The sequence below is a fragment of the Otolemur garnettii genome, unplaced genomic scaffold (assembly GCF_000181295.1).
Source record: "Otolemur garnettii isolate 467f Iridium unplaced genomic scaffold, OtoGar3 scaffold00013, whole genome shotgun sequence".
Lineage (NCBI taxonomy): Eukaryota > Metazoa > Chordata > Mammalia > Primates > Galagidae > Otolemur > Otolemur garnettii.
Window position 1 is genome coordinate 22894217 of NW_003852408.1, and position 23399 is coordinate 22917615.

Consider the following 23399-nt stretch of genomic DNA (forward strand, 5'->3'; position numbering starts at 1 on the left):
AAAAACTATCTCTAAATATGATCAGTGGAGCAATTCAGTCATTTATGCATATTTCTACCACACCCACATTCAATTTTCTTCAATTCCTATAAAAAGTACAAAACATCTACCTCTTAATTCAACAAATATCACATTAAAGGTCTCCTTCAAAGGGTAATTTGTGAAAATACTGACTGACTTTGAAGCACTGCCATGAAATATTATTGAATCCAAGAATACTTTTATTTATCTATGATCACTAACAATTTTCAGGAACCTTGATGCCTTACAAAAAATAATTTGTTTCCACTTAGAAAAGAGTGAAAACAGGACTATAGATTATCCATCTAGTTGCTCTAGAAATCTGCCTCAGCTTTTATGGTAACAAAATCAGTATCCCCAGAGGTGGGGCCCAGGGTATCTCTATTTTTAATAAGTTCCCTTGATGATTCTGAAGCATAGAGGTTTCAGAACACTGTTCTAGAGCAATGGCATATCAAAATTTGAGAACAAATGACACAGGAAACACATGGAGTGCCTGCTATAAAGACAATACAAATTTTCCTCTATTACACCATTTACTCCCATCTCCTAAACATACTAAATGAGAATTTCTAAGGGGATGACGTTTGGAATCAACATCTGTAACAAGATTCCATAGGATCCTACGATCCTATGATGTACACCATACTTTGAGACTGAGGCTTCAGAATAAAACTCAAGCCCCTTAGTGAGATACAAAGTCCTTGCCTGCTTCCTCCACCCTCGTCCATCATTTCCCATCTTATTCTCAGGAACTCAATTTCCTTAATACCCCAGGTTATCTCATCCCATTTCTTTGTGCTAATACTAGAAAGAAGCCTCGGGGCTGAGGCTATACAAGGTAAGAATGATAAAAGAATAACACTGACAGTTCTGCAGCTCAGCCCGAGAAGCTGTGACCAGTTTTAGAACACTAATAAGCCTCTGGAAAAACTATAGTCTGTAGAAAAAAACCTATCTGCCTGAGATGTGGCAGAGTCAAAAGAAAAATGATACCAGTATCCTATCATTCCCCTGGTCTGGAAACCTGATCTCACTCTTCCTTCTTCTGTGTGGAGAATTATCATTATTAAAATTTCAATCCACTCATCATTACCTCTGAGAGATCTTCCCTAAGCCTCCAAACTTTCACCACTATTGCATACACCACTAGGTACCCTTCAATAGCCACTTATTTTTTCTTGTATATTAAGGTACCCAAACTTGTTAGCTTAACACATAGCCACAGTTTTGCTGAACCATCATTGAAATAAATCACATTACCTTTTTATGTGCAATATTCTTGGTACAAACAAAGCCATTGACAACCACAGAATCAAACTTCTTTCCACCTGGGATCTAATAGAACAAGAAAGAAAATAAAATTCAATAATACATCCCTGAAATCCAGTAAAACGAATGCTATTATTTCTTTCCCTTTTTTTTAACTATTATGTAACCAAATAGGACAAAAATTTCCAGAATATAGTCCTTCCTTTCAACCAATGATTAATGGCATCTCAGTATGAAGCCTGTTTTCCCATTCCCTAATCTCTAATGTACTATACCTGGTACTCTAAAATACTGTCTAAACAAACTGGTACCATGTGGTAGTTAAAACCACTATTGTTTAGGGTCAATATCATAAGCAAAAATACAGACAAGACTCTATTACTATCTAAATCAGTGGTTCTAAACCTGTGGGTCATGATCCCTTTGGAAATCAAATGACCCTTTCACAGGGGTCACCTAAATACAACCTGCATATCAGATATTTAGATTACAATTCATAACAGTAGCAAAATTACAGTTATGAAGTAGCAACAAAAATAATTTTATGGTTGGGGGTCACCACAACATGAGTAACTAACTGTATTAAAGGGTCACAGCATTAGGAAGGTTGAGAACCACTAATAAATGAAGCAACTAACCACTGCTTTTCCTCAAAACGGTGATAATAATTCATGAGAATAGACGGATGTGTCAAGAAAGAGGAAGCAAGAAATGAAGAAACTATAATTGTTTGAGTTCCCAACTCATCTTCTCTCCAACCCACCCATCCATTTCACCTCCCACATCCTATGTGTGGCTTCCGTGACTCCTAACTGTACCACTAATGGAGTAGATGGCAAAATTTCCCACTCCTCACCTAGACCCCTGAAGGTAATGACTCTTTTTGATTACCATTAAGAGAAAAGTCATCATAGTTTCGCCTCACCAGTTCCTAGAATTAGAAAAGCATTAGCAGAGCTCACTTTTTTAATGTGGACAAACTGACGAATATCCATGTCATCATCCTGGTTCTTGACATCAGGCCGGACTGTCTGAACTACCTGGCAGACCAGTGACACAATAATGTCCCTCCAAGATGGTGACAATGAGTCATTATGGAGCAACTGCTGGAGTAGTGCCATCATGTGATTATGATTAGCTGAACTACAAAAATATTACAAGAAAGAAGTTTGCATAGTTCATACTTTCAGAGAAAATAATTCTGAACAAGCAGTCTCTAGAGAAATAAACATTTTAATTATAGTTCTGCAGAGAACAACAGCAGTCTGTAGAGAAATAAACATTTCAATTATGGTTCATAGATAAGATATTGTAGGTCAATTTTATTCTTTCAGTATACCTTCCAGCACCTTTAATGATTCTGCACATAAGTGAAATCTGAGAATATCTTCAACTAAGATCTCCCTTTTAATAAAATGGGGACAGACAAGCACAGTTCTTTGTCCTATAAGAAATTCATCAGACATCAGAACAAGCTTTATTTTCTAAGTAAACTTAGTATTTTTACTTATTTATTTTATTTATTTTTTATTTTTTTTGGAGATAGTTTTACTTTGTTGCCCCTGGTAGAGTACTGTGGCATTATAGCTCACAGCAGCCTCATACTCCCAAGTAGCTGGGACTACAGACATCTGCCACAATGCCCAGCTATTTTTAGAGATGGGGTCTCACTCTAGTTCAGGCTGGTCTCCAACTCCTGAGCCAGGTGATCTGCCCACCTAGGCCTCTCAGAGTGCTAGGATTATAGGCATGAGCCCCCAGGCCTGGCCTCTGTAAACTTAGTATTTTTGACTTTACAAGGAAGAGGGACAACATGTATGCCCATCAAGTGACTGAAAATTAAAATTAAAAAGCTCACTCCCTTACAGCAACCTCTCCATGGCTTGCTTCTCCCCATTCTCTTCCCTCAGGAGCTCCAGGTTGTTATGATGCCAGCCCAAAGGTGTGAAAGGCAGCTCTTTGGACTTTTCCTCTACCCGACGATTAAATAAGGATTCTAAATAAGATAAAAAATGAAAAGTTATTATTTCATTGTCATTTTTTATGTCATTTACTAGTATATTAAGAAATTACCAATTTCTCTTTTTAAATTTTTTTTAGCTGGTTAATACAAGTTACTATTTTAAAAACGCAACGGCATGTAACAAGTACATAAATAAAACACAAAACAATACAGAAATGTAAACATACATAAATACATGAAAAATACCTAATTTGAAAAACTAAGAACAGCAATAATTAGCAATGCCCAAAATCAGAGACAGAACTGTGAAAAGCAAATTTACATATGTAACTAGCACTTTCAAGCCAATAATTATAAACACAGCTAATGAAAAGCAAATAAAGTGAAATTTTTACATTGTCCTTTTACTTATTTGGGAATACTAGAAAAGCAGGGTGTTAATTTTCCCTGTAAATCACAAACTGAAAACTGCATGCAACAGAAATCTGAATGCCAGCAGAACATGTGATATGTGGGTGCTGACCTTCCAGGAGAGAAGCTCAGCTCAGATATCCCAAAACAGCAGACGACAGTATACAAAGTCTACTCAAGACAATCCTTAATAGTGCTTCTATTTCAAAACTGGCACAGAGACATTTTACCAAAATTTTAACAGCACAGACTCAAAATTAAACTACAAATATTAACATGTTAAATAGCAATTTATATAAAATTTTGTAAAATTTTTAAATTTTTTAAAAGGGTAAAAAATGGATCAAGACAAAAAATTAATAATAAATATTCTGCAAAAAGATGCTCACTAAGTGATTGTTGAATGTGACTGAATAAATGGAAAGAGGTGGGGAAAGCTTACCAAAATTCTCTAACCCTTCCCCTTATAAACCAAACCAAACTATATATATATATATATATATTTCACCAGATAATCCAGCAGACAACACAGTAAAGTATGTGGTCCATGAATGACACATGAGGTTTAAGAACTGTGTGTTTCAATTACATAAACGCCCAGTCTATAAACTTCTAGTTGAACCAGATACTTGGAGGTGAATTTGGAAGCACTGCCAGTCAGAAGATCAACTGTATGTGGCCTCCTTTGTACCAACTTGCCCTACCTTCCTTTGTCTGAAACCCTGAGCACCAAGAAGACACTGGGAAGGGAATTTTTCTTCCATTATCAGAGGCCTATGCTGGGGACTACTGTGGCCCAACTAGTAATGGCTTTACTTCACAGAAGTTAAGTAGAGAAGGAGTGAGAAAACTCTTACATTCTTCCATACTCCTTTTCTCCCAAAGAAATTGATCAGCAGAGTTGGTTCTTTTCCCCCTTCTGCCTAACCCTCTTACCACCTCCACAGGACAAGCAGCATCCTTAATTGATGAGATGTTTGTGGGCTTTTTGACAAATTCGACAACCCTTAATGATATGTATATCAATACTCTGTATTACATTTGCAATATAGGAAAGTATAAGCTATGTATGCCTTTAAAAGTATAAGATTCAAATTCTACTTAAAAGTTTTCTTGTTTTTTGTTTTTGAAACAGTGTCTGACTCAGTTGCCCAGGCTAGAGTATAGTGTCATCTTAGTTCACTACAACCTCAAATGCCTGGTGATCAAGCGATCTTCTTGCCTTAATCTCCTAAGCAGCTAGGACACAGGCCATGTGCCACCATGCCTATCTAATGAAATTCTACTTATAAGTTTTTATACAATTAATTTTCAGCTAAGAGACCACCTCTCAAACCAAGTCCAAGTTTATATTCTTGGTTTTCAACATTTTCAAAGTCACAATACATATTAAACACTGTGTTCCCACAAGACTGATATAACCATACATTTTCAGCACCTTCTTTATACCAATCCATGTGCTAGGTCCTAAGTATATCCTCACAAAAAAAGACACCATCCCATATATGGATGTTTATAAAATTACCTTTGATGAAGGCGTCACTAATTGAGAGCTGTTGTCCTCCAGTGTCAGAAATCAAATACTCTGCATACCAGGGAGAGAAGAGAGGAGGAAGGAAAGGACAAACAAATGACTACAACATGCCAGCGTAATTATACGGAACACACCCCCACACAAAGTATTACTCATACTAAACCTACCACCGTCCTGTATATTCAAGAAAGTTTCAGGCTAAAATGCCTCTTTAAACTTGTTCTGCACACTTCACACTAAACTTAGTAGAACTGTATTAGTATCTTAATTCGACGTCAGATAATCTTTAACAAATCATTTTTCCCTTATTAAAAACAAAACAGTTTATGAAAATTGAATCAGTAATTTATATGACAACCATAAAAGGTTACCCTATATTTCTCCTGTATAATACTTTTGTCTATATAAAAGGTACTCACAAATAGAGAACTCACCTGATAAAACAACCTAAGGGATTTTTTAAAATTTCAGAATACGAGCTATAAAACAAATTAATACAAAAGCAACACTGATAGGTAATAAAGATATAACTCATCTGAGTTTTTATTATTTCTTAATAAGTATTTTTGTTTTTCAAAAATTTTTGGCAGATAATAACTGCTGAACACACAGAGAATGCTTTTAAAATATTAAGTATTTCTCTTACGAGTGAAACTCACTCTTTACTTCCCCATCAACTTTTCTCTAGATCTGTGATCAAGCATAGCTCACATAAGGTTCTTTCCACTATGCAAATTAAAACCTACTGCATTTTAACTTCTTTAAGGTAAAGGCTCTCACCAAAATTTTTTCCAAGTTCATTTATAAACAAAAGGGCTTTAAAAGTCAGTAAGTTTATAAGCCAATATGCTTATCCTTTCAGCCAAAAAAAGGAGAAAATATTTTACTCAGAAAATTCAAGTACACCATGCCAAACATAATAAAATCAAGTAGGAGCAAGAGAATAAGATAGATATTATACTTTATTTCTACACTTCCTTCACAGAAATGAATAATGCCAAATTCTGTTAAACTAATGTATTGTTCTTTGTAAGCCTTACTTCTCACACTGAAATTTAAATATACATATACACGAGATTCGAGACATGATGAATTTCCCTCCCTCCTTTTTTATTTTTTTTAGACAGACTCTTAAGCTGTCACCCTGGGTAGAGTGTCATGGCATCACAGCTCACAGCAACCTCCAACTCTTGGCTCAAGGGATCCTCTTGCCTTAGTTTTTCTATTTTTAGTGTAAACAGGGTCTCGCTTTTGCTCAGGCTGGTCTCCAAACTTGTGAATTCAAGCTATCCACCCACCTCAGCCTCCCAGAGTGCTAGGACACAGGCGTGGGCCACCACACCCAACTCCCCATTTTATAAAGAAAAAAAAAAATTGGGGGGAGGGGGCCCAGGTTTAAACCTGCCACCTCCAGTATATGGGGCCAGCACCCTACTCCTTTGAGCCACAGGCACCGCCCTTAAGAAAAAATTTTTTACATACACAAAGTGCTATGTACTATCCACCCAGATTCACCAATTGTTAAAGATCTGCCATGTATATGTGTGCTTTTTTCCCTGACCACCTGAAGTTTTATCTATCATGATGCTTTACCACTGATAAGTCAGCATGGCTCTCTTGTAAGCACATTCTTTATAGCTATAAAACTAAATGCATACTTGAGAAAACTGACAATGTCCTAACGTCACAGAATCAGTCCATATCCAAATTTATCCAACTGTCCCAAAAATGTCTGTAAAAGGTGATCTTTCTTCCTCAAACATGGATCCAAAAAAGTTCATAGATGACATTTGTTTATTGTGTCTCTTCATTATCTTTTAATCTAGAACAGATAGATGCTCTGCCTATTTCTCTTTTCATGATAATCAATTTTGAAAGAGCCAGGCCAAACGTCCTGTGAGATATCCCACATTCTGGATATGACTGTTTTCTCATGGTGTTTAACTTCCTCCTTTATTCTGTGTTTTCCTACACACAGAAAATTAGAGCTAGAGGCTTGTGGAAGCCAAGATTTTTACTTTCTTTTGTAGGTTCTACTTGCTAACTTTCCAAGAATAGCTCAGAATCCTGCTTGCAACACATAATAAATTTTAACTATTCAACTCTCCAAAACCAATAGTGAAAAATTAATCAAACCAGAAAATCACATCATCTCAGATTCACGAACTTCTAAAAATAAGAGGTTTTCTTACATAAAATAAAAAGCATGAGTAGCTTTATTTAAAGTACAGATACTCAATCTATTTTATGAAACCAAATTTTCCCAGTCTTAAATCATAGAGGACAATCAAGTGAAAAACATTCCCCTTTTTAGTTATTTAAAGAAATGAAAACCAGGCTCGGCGCCCGTCACACAGTGGTTACAGCACCAGCCACACGCGTGGAGGCTGGCGGGTTCCAACCTGACCCCAGCCAGCTAAAACAACGACCACTGCAACAAAAAATAGCCAGTGTTGTGGCAGGTGCCTTGTAGTCCCAGCTACTTGGGAAGGTGAGGCAAGAGAATCACTTAAGCCCAAGAGTTTGAAGTTGCTGTGAGCTGTGACGCCATATACTCTACTGAGGGTGATATAGTGAGACTCTGTCTCAGAAAAAAAAAATTAAAAAATAAAAAAGAAATGAAAACCAGAGGCAGAAGAATTTTATTATTCTTTTACTCTGGCAATCTTTACTTTCAGGTAATCAGTAGTCATCCTAACTATACAGGGCAAAATATTTTATTTTATTTCAACTTTACATAAAAATGAAAAATGATAATTCTTGTTAGTATGCTAATAAAAAAAGTGGGAAAGTCAGGTACATTTATTAAGGGAATTAATAAAGTCATCAAATTATAGGCTTTCAAGGTTGCCTAAGTGGTCAATTAAATAATTACCTTCTCTCTAATGCTAGAACCACTTCTATAATCTTCTTACTGAGTAGGCTAAAGGGTTCCTCATACTTGTTAGAATTTTTTTAATTCTAGATTTTTCATTTCACAGATTTAGCATTAAAAGGAAACTTAGAAGTCTCCAAGTCTACCTAAGCTGTCATTCAACATAGGCATCTGTCCTCAATAACCCTGACTGGTAGACATTCAGACACAACCTGGATACTTCCAGCACACAGTGGCAAATATTCACTACTCTGAACTATTGAAACTAGTTCTCCCTTTAACCACATACAAAATAAGCATAATTTCTTTCAGGTATTCTTCGGATACCTAAAGGCAACATCAAGTATTTTAAACAGTTCAATTCCCCTAGTCAGTTTTAATACAGCATAGTTTTCAGATGTCCCAGAAGCCTGGCAAGCCAGCTCTATTCATAAACCAGAACTGAATACAAAACTTTACAATGGACCCTCATTCTAGACACTATATTGCCACTAATGAAATCTGTCACTGCATTAGAGAGTTGCCACAGCACACTATGGAATTTGCAAGTAACTAAAACTTGGGTCTTCATTATGAGTGGCTTTCTCCAGAGTATTAAGAATAAACGTTTAAGCCTAATTATGTTATTTTATGTATAACTCCATTAATTCATGTTGTCTCAACCTACTGTTGAAAAAAATATTATTAAATTACAATTCTGCTACCCAACATATTAGCCATTCTTTCCAGATTTTAATGATTTGAGGACCTAAAAAGCATTCAAAATGCTAACCAAAAAAGTGTTGACCACCACTGCATATGGACAAATCCCTATAGCTTAACTTTCTGTTATCAAATTATTAATTATCCTCTTAATATTTTCTACAAAAAGCTACAAATCCGTGTGTTATAATGATATTACTAAGCTCTTACATTCACCAAACACACTAGCGTCTTTGTGTGTTTTTCATATAAAAAGTTATAGTGTATAGTACACACCAAGTATAATGGTGGTTGCCAGAAGCTGGAAGGCTGGAGGGAGATGTGATGACTGCAGTTGATAGTGCATTGTGTATTTCAAAATTGCCTAGAATATATATCAAAGGTTCTCACCACAAAGTGATAGGATTTGAAACGATGAATATGTTACTTAGCTTGATTTAGTCATTATGCATTGTACATACATATATCCTAACACTTTATACCTCATAAATACATAAATTATAATTTTCCAATTTATAATTTAAAAAATAAAGCTCATATGTATTCCAATTTGTGCTTTTAAAAAAATAAATATGACCATTGCCTTTACCTCTTTAACATATGTCTTCCATATACAAAACTGTCCTGTTTGTCTGCAAAACTATTGAGGGACCACTAAATGTCTTATTAATATCAACAAAGATAGTATCTGTCACCTTCTCCTGCTCTATCATTCTTGTATCACCATAAAATATATAAACAGGGTTGTATTACAATGTCTTATGCTGGTTAACAAATGTCTGTGCTCAGTAACCACCAATCCCTTTTCTAAAAACCATAGTACATTCAGTTCATTGAGAACGTACAGAATGTACTACAATGTTGCCAGCTTCCAATGTCAAGTCAAGAATTCATCTTTTCAAGAAATGTATTACATGAGATATCTATTGTAGAAATTTATTATAAGTTTGTTTCAGTCATCTGGACTCTCTCCCACACTTCACAGATAACAAACTCTTGCTCCATGATCCCAGATCTAAAGTCTTTCAGTATTCTGGGCATATAATTTGCCTAAACCTGGCAACAAACTTACTTAAAACAACCTGGCATTCTTTATCTCTTCAATACCTTGGACTTTACTTTCCTCTTCACCATATGTTCTTTCTTGATAACATTAGTCTTGACAGAAGGAGCAAAAAACTTCTTTTGGTCATTAGTCTGGATTAATTTGCCTAGTTTTTCTGTCTAACCCAACTTAAATCTTTTCTCAAATATCCTTGGCATTTTCACCAATCTTTAGCACAATATGAACTTCTGCTATCCTGTCACTTTTCTTGAAAGTCTTGGCCCGTTTTTCAGATTCATCCTCCTATCCTCCCATCCTCCTCCCCAAGCTGCTGATCACAACCATCATAAGCAATCTTTTTAAAGGTCTGCGATCAGAGCAGTTCCAGAAGAGTCATGATGTTATCAGAGCGGTTCCAGAAGAGTCATGATGTTATTTTTAAACAGCAGGTACTTCCCCTTTTATTTTCCTTACACTTTGAGGTTGCACCATAAAAATGTCATTATTGGAGCCTCCTGTTCCAGGCCTCTCTTACTGTTCTAAGGTTACAATTCCTCACATAAGTGACTCACTCTGCTCAGGTGGCCTACCCTTTGCTATTATGAATTCAATAATGACAGGTCATTTTCTTCAAGATTTTCAAAAGTTCCTTAACTTTCTAAGATGTGAAATCTTCAGCAAATGAAGACTTCACACTCTGCTTTCAGCAAAATGAAATTGCCAACACATACTTCGAGAGAACAGATATCCTCTGAAATGTGTGCCTCTGACCCACAACTATCAGCTTATATTCAAAAACATCATCTTTTTTCCAAGTGACCACCACACCACCTACAGTTAACGAGTGCCATGTCTATTTCACTGCCCTTCCATACTCACCCAAATGTTTGCTTCCAATGTCTACTTTGAGGAGTCCTACAAAGATGTCTATTTAACTCCCGTTCAATGCTGGGCAAGTCTCCTCTTCATCTACTTTACCACATCCCTCTGTATTTCTTATTTTTAAGATATGCTTTTTCATTACCATAACTTTTTTTTTTTTTGGTAGTTTTTGGCCGGGGACCGGGTTTGAACTCACCACCTCTGGTATTTGGGGCCGGCATCCTACTCCTTGAGCCACAGGCACCACCCTTATCATAACTCTTAAGTACCATCTTACCACATCTTGAGAATGGCTAATGCTGATAATTATGAGATATCTATTGTAGAAATTTATTATAAGTTTATTTCAAATTACTTTTGTATAAATGTTTAAGAACGTCTCTTTTCTGATTATACTTTTAAGCTCAAAATAGAAACTAGGAAAGAATTAGGCAAGCATTGTAAATCTAAGTGAAGAGACAATTCAACTTTAGAGAATAAAATGTTAAAAATTCAAACTCCAGGTGAAATTATGAAATGAAGTGTTTCACATCTTTGTAATAGTCATTTTTCAGTTATCATGATATAATGAAATCCCACAATTATTTATTTACTTGTGTATTTTTTTAATATACTTTTACAAAATATCATTCTGTAAAAATTTTTAACATATATATATTTTTTTTTCTCCCTTTTTGAGACAGAATCTAACTCTATCACCCTGGCTATAGTGTAGTGGCATGATCATAGCTCACTGTAGCCTCCAATTCCTGGGCTCAAGTGATCCTCCTGCCTTAGCCTCCTGAATAGATGAGACTACAGCTGAGTATGACCATGCCTGGCTCATTTTTTAAGTTTTTATTTTTGTAGAGGTAAGGTCTCACTATATTGCCCAGGCTACAGTGCAGCATGATCACAACTTGTTGCAGCCTCCAACTCCTGGCTTCAAATGATCCTCTGGCCTCAACCTCTAAGAGCTAGGATTATAGGCCAAACCCACCTAGGGCTATAAATAACACATTAACTTCTATATGAGTTACATTTAACTTAATTCTAGTCTTCAGCCCAGGACATCAAGAAGCATATAAAACTCACACATCTCTTGATCTAATAAAACAGCATGGTCCCAGGAAAAACTGCTTTTTTCCTAGTGTGTCAGTCAGTCTATTAAAGTGGCTTTTAATTATATACAACAGAGTAAATTTCATCATCCCTTTTTGAAAAACTGCATTTCTTTTTTTATGTGTTGCTATGTTCAATTTTACCAACAGTTTGTATTATTTTCCTTTTTCACCAAATGTCTTTTGAATACAGCCATTATTATTTTTGAAACAGTATACTAAAGCAGCAAATAAGACAGCTAAAAATAAAGAATGAGTTCATTTTATAAATGTAGAATCTACACAATAAGCATTTTAAATTATAGTAGAAAGAGATTTTGAAATGTGTAAACAATTTCCCCCATCTAGTTCAAGCATCTTAACAGGTTTAGTGAAATACTACATTACTGGGTAACAGCAAAGGCAAATAGGCTTTAAATTGTTAAAAAGAAGAAAGAGAAAAGAAGAGAGCAGAACATCCATGTTATAAATGCAAAGAAATGCCACCTTGGAAGTTGCACATTATGGGAAGAACAATCAGATGTTGTTCCTTTTAGGGACTACAAGCTTTAAACTGGGCACGGTGATACTGAGGGAAAAAAACAAGAAATAAAAGGAATCAACCAAAAAAGGTATAAGGAGGAGGTGTGGGGAAAATGAGAAAGGGTGTAACAAAACCCACACCAAATTCCCTCAGCCATATGGGACAGAGGAAGCCAGAAGGACAGGCTGACATGAGATCCTATGGCCCAGCTCTCCAGCCTGCGTTTGGATTCCAGATGGTGACTACCTCCTACCTTTTTGGTCAGCAGGGTGAGGGGGCACATGTGGGTACTTGGAGGGCTTCTTGATATGGAAGTTCACGTTGTCCAGCTCCACGTTCAGGCTGATAGAAGCGGCTGAGTCACTGTCCACTGTGGACTGGAAACTGCTGACTGATGTACGCTTGCTAGGACTGGCAGAATCTTTTAGTGTTGGGGAGGGGAAAGAAATATAGGGAGAGGAGGGGAGTAAAAATGGGTTTTATCAGGGTATTGGAGGAAAGGAGAAAAATTTCTTTTAATATACAAGCCCAATGTGCAATACCAAAATGGATACAGTATTTTCATGTACTTCTGTATAGGCTTAATAAAATGTGAACAAGTTAAATATAAAATCAATTTTTTAAATAAATATATTGGAAGTTCTGCAGAGAAAAAGTCTAATATCATAGTGAAGAGGTGAGAAAGTTGTCTGATGCAATCTTATTAGTTTAGTTATTTTTAAGCTGCTGCAAACTAGTGACTACAGTAAAATCTAGAAATGTCAGTTGCCTAACGAGATGGTTTCTTAAGAAAATACTGTATCTAATCTAGGACAAGACTACCCTCAGATGTTTACATTCAACAGGAGCTATAAATTATAAAACAGAATTGTTTCAACTAAAACAAGACACTCATTTTATCACACACATACAGTAGTGACCCACAAAAACCAAACTGTTAGAAAGTTAAAACTCACTAGCCAAATTATCGTCACCTTCTTCAGCTATCTGTTCTGTGTCGCTGTCATCAAACTTAATGTCTTTAAACCAGGATGGCTCAGAGTGTCCTTCCACAGAGTTCACCGAGTCACTGTCTGGAGAAGGTGTCTCAGAAAATTCTGTACTCTGAAAGGACCAAGACAGGATCCAAGCAATTGACCCTCAATGGCAATCAGGATGGTCATACTACAAATAAACTGAAGCCCCATATTTCTACAAATCTAACAATTAAATAAATATATATATAAATTAATTAAGAAATCCAAGTTACAAAACAACATTATACTGGCAATCCCACTCTTAAAATTATAATTTTCATTACCTAAAAGGCTTAAGTAGTATATCATAAACAAAACACTTCTTTGATAAAGACTTCAGTGTTTCATTTCATCCTTTAGTCCTAAGAGTGAAGATCCCATAGAATTTACTTTAACCCTAGGCCAACTCTAGGACACATGCTGGAAAATAACTTCTTTTTTTTTTTTTTTTTTTTTGTCCTAAGAGTGAAGATCCCATAGAATTTACTTTAACCCTAGGCCAACTCTAGGACACATGCTGGAAAATAACTTCTTTTTTTTTTTTTTTTTTGTCATTTCAAACAAATTTATTTCCTTGTTTCATAAGAAAGAACATACTAAAAACAGTATAGCCACCATACAATCACAATGTGCCAGAAATGAATAAGCATAAGCTGTTTTAAAATCACAGGGCAGGGAATGGGACCATGAACTCTTAAAATTAGGAAATAGAGTCCGACAAAGTTAGAATCCAACGTGGTTCCTACAGGAGGGCAAACAGGATAGGCAGTCCACTCATGATGTTAATTACGACAATGGAATGAAAACATTTTAGTTGAGACTAGATATTTTAATTCGTTTCTTAGTAAACTGAAACAAGATTCACAATTCCTAATAGTTCCATAAATGAACACTAGTGTTTAATGTTTAGATTGTTAAGAAACTTATTTAAAGGCAGAGATAAATTGATTTGGAAAACGGTAGATATATTATCACGAGTGTTTTGAAGGTAATTTGCTATTTCCTTTAAAAATATTTGTAAGGTCATGTTTTAAAATCTTAATTCTTCAAGTTCACTATGTCATAGGTGGTGCTTCAAAAGAAAGTCAAAGTGGCTGGTAAAAGTGAGTGCAGTGGTGTTTGATGTTTACAAATCACTGATCCTAACCAGTTACAGGTTTCTTTGTCCCTTTTCCACTCCCACTGCTTTACTTGACTAGCCTTTATAAACCATCATGCAAACAAATAAAAAATGCAAAGAAAAACAAAAATGATGCTGAAAATTTTCAGGTATTCAGTTAAGTGTAGACTGGAACAGATGGGTGGATGGATAAAGGGCCATAAAACTTTATCCATTAAATGGGATGAGGAAATCATTTCTAGTGGGAGCTAAGGCCTAAAATCTAAAAGGTAATATCCTGATAGTCTAATACTAGCAAATATCTCACTGAAGAAGCTGAAGCAATAAACGATTAATTATTTATATACTTATATGCATAAGAAACCTTAGGCTCACAAAAATATACATGTTTTAAAACGGAAATCTAAGGCACACAAAATACTAAAACAAGTAAATAAATTACCCTGTTTTACGTATTCAAGAAGCAGATATCTGCTTGTACAGGATGATGGTCTATCAATGGACATTTTGTTATTTACAATCCCTTCATATTCCTTTACTTGGTTTAGTCAAAAGTTTGAAACTGACACGTTGCACCATATATATTTTAGATAAGTTACAGCATGCTTTTCCTTAGAGAGCTTGCTGGAATGGAAAATGACTTTTAACAAACCATGCCACACCAAGACTTGGGGTCACTTGTCTTTTCTAACCACTAAGCTTCCAATTTTTGTTCCCAAACATGTAACCATTATACAGTTGACCCTTAAACCACATGAGTTTGAGCTGGCCCAGTCCACTTATATGTAGATACACAGATTTTCTTCTAGCTCTGCTACCCTGACACAGTAAGACCAACCCGTCTTCTTCCTCAGCCTATTCAATGTGAAGATAATAAGGATGAAGACCTTCAGGATGATCCACTTTCATTAAAAGAATAGTAAATATATTGTCTCTTCCTTAAGATTTTCTTAATATTTTCTTTTCTCTAGCTTACTCCATTGTAAGAATACAGTATATAATACATATAACATATAAAATATGAATTAATCAACCATTTATGTCATTCCTAAACCTTTTGGTCAACAGTAGGCTATGAGTTTTGGGGGGGATCAAAATTATACACAGATTTTTCAACTGTTCAAGGGATCAGCAACCCTAACCCCCATGTTGTTAAAAGGTAAACTCTGTGCATATACACAAATGCATGTGTGCATGCACACATACACACATACCTGTACTTTGCCATACATAATGTGCACTTTTTTGCCCAAATTAATGAGGGAGAAATAAGGATGCACATTATATACAGGTGGTATAGCTTAGGAGTTGGGGAGCCCAGTGGGCCCCCTGAGGGCTACTGAACCCTCACACATGGGCCCACCAGGCACACAGGGTTCCAGTCCTGGAGAATCTAGGATCTGATGAAAGTGAGCCAGGGCAGCCTCCACCAAGCACCACAATCAGGGGTGGGGGCGGTGGCAAGGCTGGCCAGATGGCAGCGGCCATGCAGGGCAAGGGCTAAAGCTGAAGGCCTGGCTGCACAGAGGAGACAGGGAGCCCCACACAGCCCCCAGGACGCACTTGGCTACCCATGGACTGAGTGGCCTCAGAAGCTCCAGCCCGTGTGTACCATCTCAGCGACGTGTGTAGCCATCTCAGCAGAGGCCCCAACATGGCAGGGAGGGAAGGGCTTCCAGCAGAAAGGGAAGGGGCAGCCTTTGCTGAACAGGGCTACAGGAGGGTAGTGCTATCTGCACTTACCAGGAGAGTGTTAGCCCTCCCCAGATGTTTCTCCCCTGGCCAAGAGCAGACCACTTTCTCAAGAGGCATTTTTCTGAAAGTTTTAGTGAAAATGTGGGTAGACATTATACATGGGAGCACATTTTACACAGCAAAATATGAGGGGGGATGTATATATACATATTTATAATTTGATATGTATTTTATATATATATACTGTGTATACATATATATGCACACACATATATATAAAATACATGTCAAATTACAAACCAAAACTCAAAGTACGTCTTTTTAAAAAAGTTGACTTTATATTTCCAGTTCCCTTAAGTAAAATATATATAGACAATTTTATCATTTTTATATAATAGTGCTAAACAGTCAAAATCTATTTCAATAGATGATGTTAAGTTTTTCAATCATTTTATTATGTATATTCTCTGTTAGTTCTACAAACTTAGACATAGTAAAACGGAAAACCACTAAAGTTAAATGACAAGTAACTATAATACCACAAAGCCAGGTTTAAGAAAAGTCCTATCAACTGAATAAAATGTTTGATTCTAATAGGTTTTTCATCATTACAACCTACCAAGTAAAAAATGTTTTACCTTTCCTCAAACAACAGGGAAACATGTTTTAAAAAAGTATCTTTGGGCAATAAACTAGAGTACTTCTTATTCCACTGATGAAAGACATGGAAACAAGCCTGCTACATTCTCGTTAGCTGTAACACTGAAAAGTACCTGCAGTGGTCGGTACAGTGCATACTCATCCCTGAAAAGCTGGTCATGATGACTAACACAGTCCAGCCAACGTCCATCAACCATTGCTTGTCCAATTGCTATAGCTTGTGCCCTGAATCAATACCCACAAAAATAAAGTTTTAAAAGTCACTCATAATGCTTTAAATAATTCATAACATAGAATCTCAATTTTTTTTTTCAGTTCTAATCAAAGTTGGAATTTCAAACAATCCTTGGATAGGTAAAGGATAAAAATATGAAAGACTTGAAGCAAATTAAAAGATTCTTCCAGGTAGTGGTAATGGAGAAGAATCTATTGGTAAGGCAGTCTTAACAAAACCTAATTTTAATTACAGGAAGTAGTTACTGAGTACTGAATGCATGCACACCCTTTTAATTACTAAAAAAGTCATGGAGAAAAGCATGACTCCTACCCTCAAGCTTAGTATTAATGAAAAGATAATACTTAATATTACTGAGATAGGTATAAAACGTATATGCACATATACATGAATAGACACTTAATAATACTTTGTATTATATGGTATTTCACAATTTATGAGGCATTTTAGCCATCATTTATTTCATTTCATCCCCAAAGCTTACTTGCAGCACAATATACTTTCCTCCTGTTGGACTAATCTCAAAGAAATTGAATAACAGACTCAAAGCAAGCTGGTCATGGTCAAAAATGAACCCAGGGCTTCACAGCCTAAAGCTGTTTCTTTCTTTACTTGCTGACCCACCTGTTTCTTCCCCAGAGAGGAAGAATAGCTAATCTGAGCTAGTAATAAAAGCCAGGGGATTTGTTAACTTGAAAGGCAACAGAACCTGCTGCTCTCTTTCAGAAATGATTGGTGAGGCAGGGTAGGACCTACTTGGGGAAGATTTTGGACACAATTCTCAACACTTGATTAGAGAACAGCAGCAGGAAAAGCCTTTTACCATACACTCTACATTCTCCAATCAAGAGTTGTGTTTTGGAAATGACTAACATTTCTATATTTAATAAGGTAAATTATGACTGCATTTAACTCCTTGCCTCTATTCTCTACTGGTTAAACCCAGATAGAAGGGTTGAGTAATTTGTGCCTCAAACCATGACATACATGAAACAAAAGCACCATAACCCAAAAAGAAATTTGTTACTCTTACATCTTCAAATACATATCATTCTCAAAAGTCAATTTAAAAATAAAATCAAGACTTCTTTATTAAAATCACAATACCTTGTAGCAATGTGTCCATTTCGGATCAGCCAGTTAACTAACTCCTTTCCTACAATGCAGTTGGGATGTGTTCGCAGCCAGTAGCGGTGATCCTGAAATTCCATTCCACTACTGTGATGGCAGATTTTTTTCCAAAGATCCTTTAACTGAACACTGTCCTACAATGACATGAAGAGTAAATAATTATTCCTGAGAAGGATGGTATCAGATAGGGAGAAGAGGAGAAATCCAAAAGGAAAGGATTTCTTTATAGTAGCTAACTTAAGATGATGTAATATGAATGACACAAACATGAGGAACAGCTTGAATGCACCTCATCTAATTCTAAACTTATTCTCTTAAAAACAACTATTTCAAATACCGTTTTTTAATTTTTGTTTAACTAATCCTGTGACAAAGACAATAGAACCTCTAAAGTTTGACCACCCAAGAGACTTTAATAAATTGGTCAATATGTGGAAGTGGTCAACATAAGGAACTAGGCCTATTGTGCTGATATGTACATGTGGTACACATCCAGCCTATGAAAACTGTATCAACTTAAGAAGGTGGTCATTGTAGGGAGGTGGTCAACTATGGAAGATCACTATACTTCTTTTCTCAATCAATGGCATATATTATCAGTCTCCATTTTTTTTTTTTTTTTGAGACAGAGTCTCACTATGTTACCCTGGGTTAGAGTGCTATGGCATCACAACTCACAGCAACCTCAAACTCTTGGGCTTACACAATTCTCTTGCCTCAGTCTCCCAAGAAGCTGGAACTAAGGTACCCACCACAATGCCCAGTATTTTTTGGTTGCAGTTGTCATTGTTGTTTGGCCGGCCCAGGCTGGATTCGAACCCACCAACTCTGGTATATGTGGCTGGCATCCTAGCCGCTGAGCCACAGACGCTGAGCCATTAGTCTCCTATTATCATTACCTCAGTGGAAAATAGAGGGAACTACTCTTTAGAGATGGGGCAAGGGAAAGGGAGACAATGGTCAAACTAACTTAAAGTAACTGTTCCTAGAGCCTTCACTCCACCAGATTCTCGCCATTCTTACTTATACCAAACCAGAAAGTGGATTTTCCTAAAAGAAGACCTTCAGTGAATTACTCCCTGCTTAGAAAAATTTCCAATGTTGCTTAGCAACTACAGTTCAAATCTGTAACTTGTAAGGACTAAATTCATTGCTCTCTACATTGACCACAGATTCCAACTTCGACTCTCTCCCAGTCAATAAGTCCTACTCTGGTCCATGAAAAATATCATGCCTACTCTCACTCTATACCTTTCCTCACACCTTCAAATAAGCTTCTCTGTTCTCAATGACTATCCAAATCCATTCTACCTTTTAAGGTCCAGTTCAAGTCCTTTGGTTTAAAGCCCATCTTGACTCCCTCACAAGTAATGACCTTTCTGTTTTTTGATTCTAATGTAACTTATGGTGATATTATTCATTTGGTACTCTTTGTCATTATTAAAGTATTACTTCTTTTACCATTAAAAATTGCCCTATTGATATTATTTCTAGTTTCCCCTCACCCTCCAGAGACTGAGTCTCACCATGTTGCCCAGACAGGAGTGCAGCAGCTATTCACATGCTCAATTATAATACTATATATTATATATACATTATATATACTACAGCTCAACTCATGGCCTCAAGCAATCCTCTCGCCTCAGTCTCACAAGTAGCTGGGACTAACTATATGTCACAGCACCTGTCTCCTATTTCTACCTTATAAACTTACAGCCAAAAGCCATTATCTTCCATTTCCTTGAGTCCCTCTTAGGTAAATAATTAAAAACTTAGTATTTTACAAATAGATAAATTCAAGAAGCAACTAATTATCATATGTAAACATATACTATTAACTGTCTGAAAAGTTTCTCATGATATGAGAAACATGTTTCCAAGTTTAAATAGCAATCTGGGACCTAACTAAAAGTTAAGTGCTCTTATTATGTAGACAACTGAACTGTCATCTTACCAGATGAAAGGTATAAAGAAAATATTTATGCAATAGGTACAGAATGGTTAACCTATTTCTCAGGTGATCTTAGTAAGGATCTGCTCTCTTTAATTGATATGCTTGCTTACTATTCATTTATATATTTCTTTTTAAAAAGCATCAGTGAAATAAACAGTCTCTATGATCAAAACGGGAGTTGGGTCAAAGATGCTGGACCAGTACCAGAAGAATTTTGCGTTCGTCCTCAGTGGTCTCTGTTCTAACATATGTTCGGTTAGCCTGGGGACTGACAGATGTCTCATATGAAGGTACCATAGGAGAACCAGATCGATCCAGTGACAAGTTAGTAATGCTGGCTGATCTGGAAATAAAAAGTGAAATCACAGGTATAAATTCATCATCAATAAAGTTACAGAGAAAATTCATTTTTAAACCAATGCTTACTTGCTTCCTTGCTAATGTTGAAAGAATTTCAAAAAGTAGTTATGATGATTATATATGATGTTATCATTGGGGGAAAGTGGGGAAAGGATACTCAGAAATTTTCTGTACTATATTTATAATTCTATGTGAGTCTAAAATTATTTAAAAATAAGTTTAAAATAAATTAAGAAAAAAATTACAGGAAATCAATTATATAGTTCAGATATCCGTAATATTTCAATGGAACTAGATACAAAGTCTTCTTGTTAAATTGCTACAGATCAGTTGTTTGTTTTTTTGTCAAATATAAAAATGACAACTAAATTATCTTGCACATTAGGGTCAGGGAACTATGGCCTACAAGCTAAATCCACCTAGTCTCATGTTTTTGTACAGTCCATAAATTAAGAATGGTCTAATAGGAAACACTAATTTTGAACCCATCAAGCAAAACGTTATGACCCCCAAAAGAATTCCTTTCTTCTTGCCTCCCAAATGGGGGAAAGAAAAAAAACAACACCAGCCCCCTCCAGCCATCCTGTCTCACCTACGGGAGACAGAAACTGAGAAGCACTGAACAAGTTCCCAGGCCAGGGGCAAAAGCTCACCAGCTCACCATGAGACTTAATCACAGAAGTATCAAGCACTGCACCTCCCTGTGCATCGTGTCACTAACTTACTAAAGACCTGTTCAGGACAGTCCCTTTTACCAAGTACATCATGTCACCTTTCAAGAAAGAATTACAAGACATACTCAAAAAAGCAAAAAACACAATATGAAGACATTGAACAGGGATCAAAAACAGTCAGAAGTGGCATGAATGTTGGAATTATTAGCGCAGGAAATTTAAGACTCTAAGATAAATATGCTAAGGGTGTTAAGGAGACAACATGCAAGACCAAACAGATAATGGAAGCACAGAGATGGATATTTTAAGGAAAAATCATAAAGGAAATGCAAGAAGTCGAAAACACTATAACAGAAAGGAAGCATGCATTCACAGGCTCATTAGTAAACTAGACAGGACTGAGGAAAGAATCTTTGAACTTGAGGAAACCGCAACAGAAAATCCCAAAATTTAAAGAAAAAAAAAAAAGACTTAAAAAACAAAACAGAATATGTAACAACTGTGGGAAAACTACAAAGGACAATATTCATATAATGGAAATACCAGAAAAAGTAGAAAGTGCAAAAGGAACAGAAGCAGTGTTTGAAGTAAAAGTGACAGAATTTCCCAAAATTAACGCCAGACACCAAACCATAGATACAGAAAGCTCAGAGAACACTGAAGAGGAAAAATGCCCAAGACTACTCTTAAGTGTAATGAAGTATATTCAAACTGCAAAAAATCTAGCTCAGTGCCTATGGCTCAAGTGGCTAAGGCATCAGCCACATACACCTAAGGTGGCAGGTTAGGATCCAGCCAGGGCCCACCAAACAACAATGTCAGCTGCAACCAAAAAACAGCTGGGCGTTGTGGCAGGCAAATGTGGTCCCAGCTACTTGGGAGGCTGAGGCAGGAGACTTGCTTGAGCCCAAGAGTTGGAGGTTGCTGTGAGCTATGATGCCACAGCACTCTACCCGGGGGGACAGCTTTAGGCTCTGTCTCAAAAAAAAAAAAAACTGCAAAAAATCAAAAATAAAGAAAAAATCTTGAAAGAACCCAGAGGAAAAAAATACCTTAACTCTAGAGGATTAAAGATAAGAATTACATGTACTTTTTCTCAAAAACCATGCAAGAGTAAATTAAAATACAGCAGAACCTCTGTAAGTTGATCACTCAGGAACTATAACTGGTCAATACACGAAGTGGTCAACATGAGGAACTAGGCTTGCTGCACTGATCACATACATGTGGTGCATGTCCTGTCTTTGAAAATTTTATCAACTTAAGGAGGTGGTCAATGTGGGGCGGTGGTCAACTATGGAGGTTCTACTGTATTTAAAGTGTTAAAGGAAAAAAAAAAAAGCCACCAGCCTAGAATTCTACCCTCTACAAAAGTACCCTTCAAAAATGAGAAATGAAGATGCTCTCAGGGCCCAGGCACGGTGGCTCACACCTGTAATCCTAACACTTTAGGAAGCCGAGGCAGGGGGAGCACTTGAACTCAGGAGTTTTGAGACAGCTTGAGCAAGAACAAGACCTCATCTCTACTAAATAAATACATGCCTGTAATCCCAGCTACTTGGGAGACTGAGGCAGGAGGATCACTTGAGCCCAGAAATTCTGAGATTACAAGCATGAGACACATCAGGCCTGCCTTATGGTTTTAATTAAACATTTCTCTCCTTTTTATAGCACATTAATTATTCTTTTTCCTTTTTTTAGTGATTGTTCTAGAGTTTTCAATATACCCTTCTAACTAATCCAAGTCCATTTTCAAATAATACTATATCACTTCACAAGTAGTCCAAGTACAGTGTAATCGCAAAATATTCCCAGTTTTTTAATAAAAAAAAAAAAATGTATTCCCAGTTTCTTCCTCCTACCTCTTATATCATTATTGTCATTCACTTCACTTTTTTTTTTTTTTTTTTAAGAGACAGTCTCTGGCTCGGCGCCTGTGGCTCAAGCGGCTAAGGCGCCAGCCACATACACCTAAGGTGGCAGGTTTGAATCCCCAGCCCGGGCCTGCCAAACAACAATGACGGCTGCAACCAAAAAAGGGCCAGGCGTTGTGGCAGGCGCCTGTAGTCCCAGCTACTTGGGAGGCTGAGGCAGGAGACTCACTTGAGCCCAGGAGTTGGAGGTTGCTGTGAGCTGTGATGCCATGGCACTCTACCCAGGGGGATAGCTTGAGGCTCCGTCTCAAAAAAAAAAAAAAGAGAGACAGAGTCTCACTTTGTTGCCCTC

General features: G+C 36.6%; 1 protein-coding gene across 9 annotated transcripts in view; it reads right to left on the bottom strand.

Annotated features, from left to right (window-relative positions):
- Positions 1 to 23399, bottom strand: part of PIKFYVE (phosphoinositide kinase, FYVE-type zinc finger containing) — a 96623-nt gene that overhangs the window by 42453 nt on the left and 30771 nt on the right. For 3 of the 9 annotated variants that reach the window (XM_003784988.3, XM_023510414.1, XM_023510415.1), the window contains 9 exons: positions 20344 to 20482; positions 18162 to 18319; positions 16933 to 17044; positions 13285 to 13432; positions 12582 to 12749; positions 5193 to 5252; positions 3160 to 3289; positions 2256 to 2436; positions 1285 to 1359 (listed from right to left, as the gene is read on the bottom strand). In XM_003784988.3, coding sequence (XP_003785036.1) covers positions 1285 to 1359; positions 2256 to 2436; positions 3160 to 3289; positions 5193 to 5252; positions 12582 to 12749; positions 13285 to 13432; positions 16933 to 17044; positions 18162 to 18319; positions 20344 to 20482 — 1171 coding nt within the window. Of the gene's footprint in view, positions 1 to 1284; positions 1360 to 2255; positions 2437 to 3159; positions 3290 to 5192; positions 5253 to 12066; positions 12750 to 13284; positions 13433 to 16932; positions 17045 to 18161; positions 18320 to 20343; positions 20483 to 23399 lie in introns of those variants that run through there. The other 6 variants (XM_023510417.1, XM_023510418.1, XM_023510419.1 and 3 more) reach the window with 4 other exon arrangements.